This window comes from Mytilus californianus, unplaced genomic scaffold (assembly GCF_021869535.1).
Source record: "Mytilus californianus isolate M0D057914Y unplaced genomic scaffold, xbMytCali1.0.p SCAF_5, whole genome shotgun sequence".
Classification (NCBI taxonomy): Eukaryota; Metazoa; Mollusca; class Bivalvia; order Mytilida; family Mytilidae; genus Mytilus; species Mytilus californianus.
In genome coordinates this window covers 80,050,741-80,060,042 of record NW_026262701.1, presented here as the reverse complement: position 1 = coordinate 80,060,042, position 9,302 = coordinate 80,050,741, and the positions used below count along the sequence as shown (strand labels likewise).

General features: G+C 32.5%; 1 protein-coding gene across 1 annotated transcript; it reads right to left on the bottom strand.

Moving 5' to 3' along the window:
• Window positions 1-457: 457 nt before the first annotated feature.
• LOC127702773 (uncharacterized) lies at window positions 458-7,559 on the bottom strand. Its single transcript, XM_052207076.1, has 5 exons — window positions 7,324-7,559; window positions 3,776-3,878; window positions 2,860-3,013; window positions 2,411-2,560; window positions 458-747 (listed from the first exon to the last, which is right to left on the bottom strand). Exons 1-5 carry the CDS (start codon window positions 7,501-7,503, stop codon window positions 546-548), a joined length of 789 nt encoding a protein of 262 aa, XP_052063036.1. The 5' UTR covers window positions 7,504-7,559; the 3' UTR covers window positions 458-545.
• Between the last annotated feature and the right edge of the window lie 1,743 nt (window positions 7,560-9,302).

The following is a 9,302-nucleotide window of genomic DNA, read 5'->3' as shown; positions in this document are numbered from 1 at the left end:
CGATGTGCAAAGTTTACAAAAAATCTATTATAATTATACTCAATTCTTTGTTCATGTGCATAGAAGAATATCATACTGATTAATAATTATTAGGCAGTGACCTATTTCATTATTCATTTTTACACTTTGAATAGTGATTGATGGCCGATTACATAATTCATAATTCCTTATTCATACGGCTGCAAATTAAATAATGAAAAATGGACGGACGTCAGCGCAAGAAAATTCAATGAGGTATAATTAGCCAAATTCTTGAAAATTCAAAACGTTAGTGTAGTTTTTAAAGAAATTCTTTTAAAATGTTCAAAAATACATTAATTTTGTACTTCCTACTGAAAATGATAAATTTATATTTTGCTGTGTATAAACGTGCCTGTAATATTTATTTGAAACGGCTAAACAAAGCAAATCTATTTCCAATTAACATGTTTAATCAAAACGTCATTACATTATTCAATAGTCTGATGAGCAATCATTAAAATTAATTCAATGAAAGTTAATTTAATAACAAAATAGTTCGTTGATGTTATAATCGTCATACAAACTCATAGCATGGTAAAGTTAAGGTCATATACACATAATATTGCTACAGGCAAAAATACAAGGCACCCAGCAAGTCCTTCGCCGTTGATTTTCCACTGTTCTCCTCTATATTCTCCCGATGTGTGCGTATATATACTTCCCAATATTCTAGGATTTACTCTGTTCCAGACACAGTGCATGATAGAACAAGCCCATAAGGAATATCTGATAACAAAAAGAAAATATAATCAAATGTGTCCAATAATTTATATAATTTTGCTCCAAATAGCAAGTATCCAAGGGTGACAGGGTAACTCCTCTTCTTTCCGACTTGTACCTTTATTCATATGAGGCTGACTTTATAAGGAACTCATTAGGAAGAAAGAAAAAAAGTAAGCAATATCCTTTAACTTCACTTTTCGCTATATATGTTCTCTCATTAAAAAAAATCAAAATTTGGTGACTATTTTGAACGCATCTATCCTATCGAACTTGAGATAAAGGATACAACAGTTACAGTTAAGTCTGCCTCATATCTTGACCTACATCTAGAAATTGACAATGAAGGTCGGTTGAAAACAAAACATTACAACAGAAGAGATGATTTCAGCTTCACAATTGTAAACTTTCAATTTCTTTGTAGCAACATTCCAGTAGCGCCTGCATACGGAGTACATATCTCCCAGTTGATACGATATTTCAGGGTTTGTGTTTCCTATCATGATTTCCTTGATAGATGGTTGCTGCTCACAAGGAAGCTATTAAACCAAGAGTTCCAAGTGGCGAAATTGAAATAATCCCTTCGTAAATTTCACGGACGCCTTCACGAGTTGGTTGACCGTTATGGAATATCTGTTTCACAGATGACGACGGATATGTTCCAATTGTCGTAAGTACAATCTCGTCCCTTCCCCCGAATGTGACCTACCGAATTATATATATCACCGGGTTTGTACTTACATGAGTAACACGACAAGTGACACATGTGGAGCAGGATCTGCTTACCCTTCCGAAGCACCTAGGATCACCCCCAATTTTTGGTGGGGTTCGTGTTGCTCAGTCTTTAGTTTTCTATGTTGTGTTTTGTGTACTGTTGTTTGTCTGTTTATCCTTTTCTTCTTTAGACATGACGTTGTCGGTTTATTTTCGACTTATGAGTTTGAATGTCCGTTTAGTATCTTTCGTCTCTCTTTTACTCTTCTTCCGACCAGCGGTAAAATACTTTTCAAAGTTGGGCGTCCGTTCAGCTGTGTGGGATGAATAAATACGCAGCAACGTCCGGCCAGAATAGGGTCGTTAATTCCGATACCTCGTGGAGAGAGAGTGCCACGTTATCTGCACGTTTAGAACCCTTGCAACAACTCTATGCGGGGTCAGTTGGTGGTCTGTTGCAAGGCAAACTTTCTGTCACTATCCATTATACCCTCACTTTCCAGTAGCATTCAAATTTCCCGCTTATCATTCCGGTCGATCTACCTATCATTGTTAAGTTGTTCTCGTCCTTAATATGCATGAAATATTTGCCACTGGACACAAAGCTAACACAATCAATCAATTATTCCATATGGCTAATATCAACAATTTCTACTGTAAGACACTGGTTCGGTATGCCAGACTTTTATGTTATGAATAAGAATAATTAAATTTGATAGCTCTGTAACTGTTTCTAATTTTACAAACTGATCAAAAATAAACACAGTCCTTTTAAAGAAAGTAATTAAAAATATTTTGAATGAAAATACATGTATATATTTAATCGATATAAGACAATTTTTTGTCTGTTTCTTTTGTATTTTTTACAAAAATTCTTTTTTTTTTGTAATATTGTGAAAGTATTAGTGTAGCTTGTACACGGTACTGTAAATAAGAAAGTAAAAGCAATACTCACTTGGACTTAACCGCTACCCATCCAATCAGAAAAGCCATCAGAACACACGACAGAGATTGTACAAATATTGTTAAGTACGGTCTTGGTACTTTCAGCTTGTATGTCAATAGAATCATAACTGGCACATGAAAAAGGCCCCAAACAATACCACTAAAATGTAAATATACACATATAGAATAAAAGTCAACAAATGTTACAAAGTAAATGAAATAATAATGAAAATATATACAATAACATACCTATTTTCTATTTGCTGTCAATATTTCAAAACCATTATTGTGGTCATCCCACTTTACAGAGCGTACCTAATTGTTTCAATGTTTTTATTTAATGTTGGTCTTAAATATGCATGAGAAATTTGCCACTGGACGTCAACAAATTATTCAGTAAAATTAAATTATGATAACTGTTAATGTTTATCACCTACATTCATAATTATTCATACATACCTGATTAATAATGCTGAAAGTGGTGAATAAATTGAAAGAAGACAGGGGAGCAGGTAACATCTCCATCCAATCTCCTCACCAGCAGCTCTTAGAAACCCTCTCATTATATCAGAATTATGTTCATGGATTGCATTGTTTTGATTAGTGTTATCTACTGCAACAAATGCAAATTGTATTATAGGAGGAAATCTATCTACATGTTTACGATAAAAATTTGAATATTTGTTTTTTTATCTTAAAATATGCTTCTAGATTTATTGTTACTGAAAGCTAGTTCAATGCCAATAACAACTACTAAGTAACATATAAATCATGTTCTCCCGGGCTAAAGTTAATTTTTTTGTAAAAATATAACGGAACTATTAGCAACTGTCATACAAGTGGGAGGTTTAGCTAGCTATAAAACCAGGTTTAACACATCATTTTCTTCGGAAAATGCCTGTACCAAGTCAGGAATATGGCAGCTGTTTTCCACTCGTTCCGTTGGTTTATAACGTTTGATTTTGTCACTTTGCGTAGACTTCCTTCCCCCTTTATCTTAGAGTTCTGTATTTCTGTTATACTTTTTTAAAAATCATGCATGAAATTCATCATTGTTTTTTCCACAAGATTTGATCGTCTACAACTGAAATTTAGAACATTCACAGAGAAATTGGGTGCATATTGCTCTTCATTTGAATATCCTAATTTGGCTACCCAAACTTTATCGTGATTTGGCTACCCAAACTTTATCCTGATTTGGCTACCCAAACTTATGCCTATTAGTGTTCGAGATAAAAGATGATAACCAAGAACCAAAGAAAATAGCAAAAATATGCGCTCTGTATTAATTCTGTATGATTTTGTTTATCTAAGTAATTGAATGCAACAGACAAACTAAGTGATAAACCTTATTTCTGGTTGGTCAATGATTTACCTTTTGTTGCCCAAGACAGCGATATATTTAAAGCAACACATCCATATACCAATATATACACCGCTATTATAGCAACACAGGAATATAACAGTGACTTTCGTATCTAAAAAATAAAGGAATAATAAAATCTAATATGATTGAAGACCTTGTTTGTTTGTTTGTTTGTTTGTATGATTGTTTTAATTTTTGTTAAGTAGAAACACTAAGACGTTGCGCACGATGTTGGTACCAATTCCATTTTGCTATAGATTAGCATAAAAATAAATACGTAGACTGGTCAGTTCGATAAAAATATAGTGAATTCTGATTGAATTCATTCCATTAGACTTGAAATTAAAGTAAAAAAGGAACCGAAATTTAAAATACCAGGACTATAACACTTAATTATCCCATTTTTACGCAAAAACGTAATGTCCAACGTTTCATTTTGTGTGCAAATGATCAAAGTTCCGTTTCTCTCCTACGGTATTTTTGCTCTGACCATCGTAAAACTTCACAATAATATTGCTATTGTTATAATTATTCGCGTGTTAAAGCAAAATCAATATCACTGAAACCGTAATCCGGAAAATGTTATTTTTGTAAACGGTCTGAAAAATGTCCAACCGTATGCAAAGTAAGTATATTTCGGGTTTGCGCATTTATACCGTGAAATTGAAAAAGCTGAGAGAAAAAATATTTATTATATTTGAAAGTTTTTTTACTTTTCTCCTGGTTCATGATATTTTTTTGCCGGAAACCATGCGTATAGTTTCTATTGCAATGACTTCAAAAAGTATAGCCATCTTGTCCCAACGAAAAAAACGCTGTATTTTCTTTAAAATTGAGGTTTTAACCAGCTGTCTATCAAATAAGCATAGTTAGATCATATAAAATAAAACTTGGCGGTAAAGGTTTTTCTGTTTTTCTTCTTAAACAATATAGTGTTTAATATTTTTTCGTTAGGCAACAAGGTTTTTAGATCGTTTCAAAAAGTATAGCCGTTTTGTCCCAACGTTCGCAAAACGTAATTGATGTCATGCTCTGGTTTTTAATTTTATATCGTAATTATTTGTTTCCAGTTTAATTCGAATGAAAATAAAAATACACGTATAAATTACAATACAACCAATGTATGAGAAAGGAATAGTTTAAGTTTAAATTCAAATGTTGACCAAATGAGATCGATATAAAAAAAATATCGGGATCTTAGGGTTTTTTTTTTATAGCATATTTGTTTTATATAAGGAACATTGTCTATCTGCAAGTTTTAAATCGTCAAAAGTAACATGTATATTTTTTTTGTTAATAAAATAAAATAGAGAAAACCCATTGCTGGCAATTATAACAAACAAAGGATATGCCACAAAAATACGGGAATGAGAAAATTTAAAACATGAGTCCCGAATGTTTAACTTCCTAAATATTTTGCGACAAAGAAAGCATCGGGAAATGATAAAATATAGAAAGGAAACGGAAACGGGAAGAAATGCAATAAAAGGAATAAATATGCAAAAAATAGGAGAATATGAATTCAAAACCTAATTTATATTAAAAATAAATCTGTGTAAATTTGGACATTATTGTATCGGATTCATTAATGCGAGCTGCTGCCGAAAGGAAAATTATCAATTATGGCCTGGAAAGACTGACAACTCCTGTAAATGAATTTCATTAAAAAATATCTATACGACCACTTTGAGTTTTATTTGTAAATTTATGCATTTTTTTCAGACAAACCGAAATCGGTTACCAAATTCACAACAGTAAATTGACATCATCAATAATATGCTTGAACGCCTGAAACTTTCTTTGAAATCGTCGAAATCGTCTTATTTTGAGGAACGTCGTGAAACGCTAAGTAGTACCAACATCGTGCGCAACGTCTAAGTCTTCAAACCAAGAGTGATTCAGTATAAGTATGTTTTTATTATCATTGCAGGTTTTTTTATATGAAGTTAGGTTACCGACAAAGGGAATGTTATTTGTCAAGTTTTAAATGGTAGCCCATGCATGTGTGGCAGATATTTAGAAATATATATATATTTTTCTTTTAAATTCAAATGTATGTTCATTGTCAGAAAATATAAAAAGAATTGGACAAGATTTGGAAACGGGACAGAAAGCGACTCTTGTCGAACTTTTCCCAGTTTCATAGCAAGTACAAATAAATTAATTCAATTCTTTTGACAATGTACATATAATCAGCAAAATACATCCGGCACTTGCACGTTTAGTGTTTTAGTTCCAAATAGTTTCAATCTAATCTTTCAAAAAAATCTACATGGTCCTTTTGATTGACAAATAGTCTACATCCCTTTATAGTCAGGAACAAATACTGTAATGTTTCTTCCACTGGAACTAATATTTGTAACTAATTTTATAAAGGAACTTCCATTCCATGACAACATTGCCGTTCGCTCAATATAGAAGCAGGGTAACAGGAGTCTTTATTTGTACAAATTTAAATATAGCAAAAATGTATTTAAATATAAAAATAAGGAGAGGTGGTATGATTGCCAATGAGACAACTCTCCACCAGAGACCACATGACATAGAAGTTGACAACTATAGGTCACCGGACGGCCTTCAACAATGAGCAAAACCCCATATCACATAGTCAGCTATAAAAGGCCACGAAATGACAAATGCAAAACAATTCAAACGAGAAAACTAACGGCCTGATTTATGTATGTACAAAACAAAGAACGCAAAACAAATATGATATACAGCAACAAACGACAACCACTGAATAACATGCAGGCTCCTGACTTGGGACAGGCACATACAGAATTTAGCGGGGTTAAACTAGTGTGTTGGCGCCAAACCTTCACCCTAACCTTTGATAGTGGTGTAACAGTACAACATAAGAACAAACTATAGAAATCAGTTGAAAAGGGCTTTACTCATCAGATCGCTACAAAGCAGAAAGATATCTAACAAAAACACAGACCGAACGTGACAGGGTGTTATACATCCCCACAACAACAACAAAAAAAAACACTAAGTACAGACTTGAGAGTACTCGCAGTTAATGACAGCTAGCTTAGAGCCAATGGCAACTAATAAGTACATATTAAGAAAATATGTATTTGTATACCTGCTATTTATAAAATAGTTGGTTTATTGCGGGATAAATGTGTATTATTTGGTGTTTATTTTTAAAAAAAAATGCACTGTGTGTACTAATTGTGTTTTTATACAATGTCATGCTAGACTACATGTCAATGCTCATAACGTTTTTACCAATACTTTACTTTAGAAATTATACAGTGTTATACATGCATGCAAACCTATTAGCTTATTGTATATCATATTTTTCATAGTGTGTGTTGGTTATATTAAGCTCTACAGGGTTTATTATTTTGTTGTATTGTACCGAATTTTAATAAACTTTATTTATATGACTAAATAATCACTAAATTACAACGAAAACAGATTAAGTTAACTCATTATGATCAACCAATTGTAAATGTCTTAAAAGTTTATACTGACCAGTACGAAAAACCATTCCACGATTGCGTTCCCAATTTTGATGTATACCCCGATACTATATAGAATTTCTTTACCTCGTTTATTCCTGTAATGGTTATGATAAAATCAACGTAGTTGTCCACAAACAATGGCAGGAAAAGTGTTGGAAAAAACATAGCATTTGCAAGAAAGCTAAATGACCAGTCTTTTCCTATATATATCCAAAGTGCTGTCAAAATCAATACACATGCTGCAAATATTAGACACATTGCCATGGTTTTGTAAATAACACAAATGGTGTGTATCTCAATAGGAAATGAGATCACAATAAATTATGATTCAATATTATTATCAGTCACGCAAGTTTAGGGCATATGTTAAAATATGGAAAAGAATTGACTCGGAATTGTATTTAAAATAATACAAAAACAATACCGTTGGTGTACATGTTCTAATAGATTGCATACTAATGTAAAGACTATAATGCGTTATAAAATCATGTTATGTTGTAAAAAGTGACAAACTATTCCGGAATAATAACAATTAATCTTTAAGAAGAACAGTATAAATCGTTTAGAGGATTCACAACCAAAAAGTCGTTAAAAAAACCAACAAAATGATCAAAGATCAAGTTGGCTGGAGGTATTAAACTGCAAGGTTAGTTCTAGTACATTTAGTTTTATAAAGCTCCGAATATTGAAACAGTGCTTTTTGCAAAAATCTTTTGGGTGTCAAACAATGTACTACGAATGCAATGTTGTATTATGAGCTTTGATGTATCTTAGATTATATAATATTACAAAATACAGGTTTCAACTTTAATCATCGAATAATTGTATTCAACTGAAAGCAGAATTTTTTAAGAGATACATTGTATGTAACCTTTGTAAATTTCTTTTCCATGCATTTAAACGTAGAACAGACTTGTAAGAATATAATACAATACAGATTATTAATAGTCTATGATGTACTCATTTACCAATTCATTATCAATTATGTACTATCATATATTAATTTATCGGTTACTGTATTTGCCTATATATTTTATATGTCATTGTACTGATAAGAGTTATTTGCTTAAAGTATTAAAGAATTGAATTTAATTGAAATTTGATTTTAAATTGAAAGTTCCTAGCTAACCAGTCTATGCTTTAAGCATGAATCATGCTTAGTCAAATCTGCTAGACATTCCGACTCCTAGCTAACCAGTCTATGCTTTAAGCATGAATCATGCTTAGTTAAATCTACTAGACATTCCGACTCCTAGCTAACCAGTCTATGCTTTAATCATGTAGCAAACGTAGGGGAAGCTCGATACATTAATTCAACTCATAGCAAACCAGCGTTTGATTTAAGCATTTAGCATACTTAGGAGAATCTTCTACGTTAATCTGACTGCTAGATAACTCTCCTATGCTTTTTTTGGTACATTCATTTGACTCCTAAGAAACCAGTCTATGCTTCAAGAATTTAGCATACTTAGGGGAATCATACTTAACCAAAACTGCTACATCAATATGACTCAACCAGTCTACTTCTAAAAAGCATGTAGCATACTAGGGGGAAACTGCTACATCAATCCAACTCCTAGCAAACCAGTCTAAGCTTTAAGCATGTATCATGCATAGCCGAATCTGCTACATCAATCTGACTCCTAGCTAACCAGTCTATGCTTTAGCATATATCATACTTAGGGGAATCTGCTACATAAATCTGATTCCTAGCAAACAATTCTATGCTTCAAGCATGTAGCATACTTAGGGGAATCTGCTACATCAATCTCACCAGCCTATGCTGTAAGCACTTATCTACATTAATATGACTCCTAGCTAATCAGTCTATGCTTAAGCATGTTGCATACTTAGGGGAATCTGCTATATTAATCTGACTCCTACCTAACCAGTCTATGCTTTAATCATGTAGCATACGTAGTGGAAACAATTCTTAAGTCTTTTGTTTGACCCAGCTGAAGATCGAAACCACAATAGTCTCTATCCAGTACTTAACCACAATACCACTAAACTGGAGAAAGCCTTTTAAATTCAATGATCCAGTATGAAGGATTATATATTTG

What these genes read in the sequence shown, in the direction of transcription:
- LOC127702773 (XM_052207076.1), bottom strand. Translation starts at nt 7,503, where the DNA reads ATGGCAATGTGTCTAATATTTGCAGCATGTGTATTGATTTTGACAGCA. An exon ending in GCTGTCTTGGGCAACAAAAG is followed by an intron (nt 3,014 to 3,775) that starts GTAAATCATTGA and finishes CATTTGTTGCAG; the next exon opens with TAGATAACACTAATCAAAAC. An exon ending in CTTTCAGCATTATTAATCAG is followed by an intron (nt 2,561 to 2,859) that starts GTATGTATGAAT and finishes TTTACATTTTAG; the next exon opens with TGGTATTGTTTGGGGCCTTT.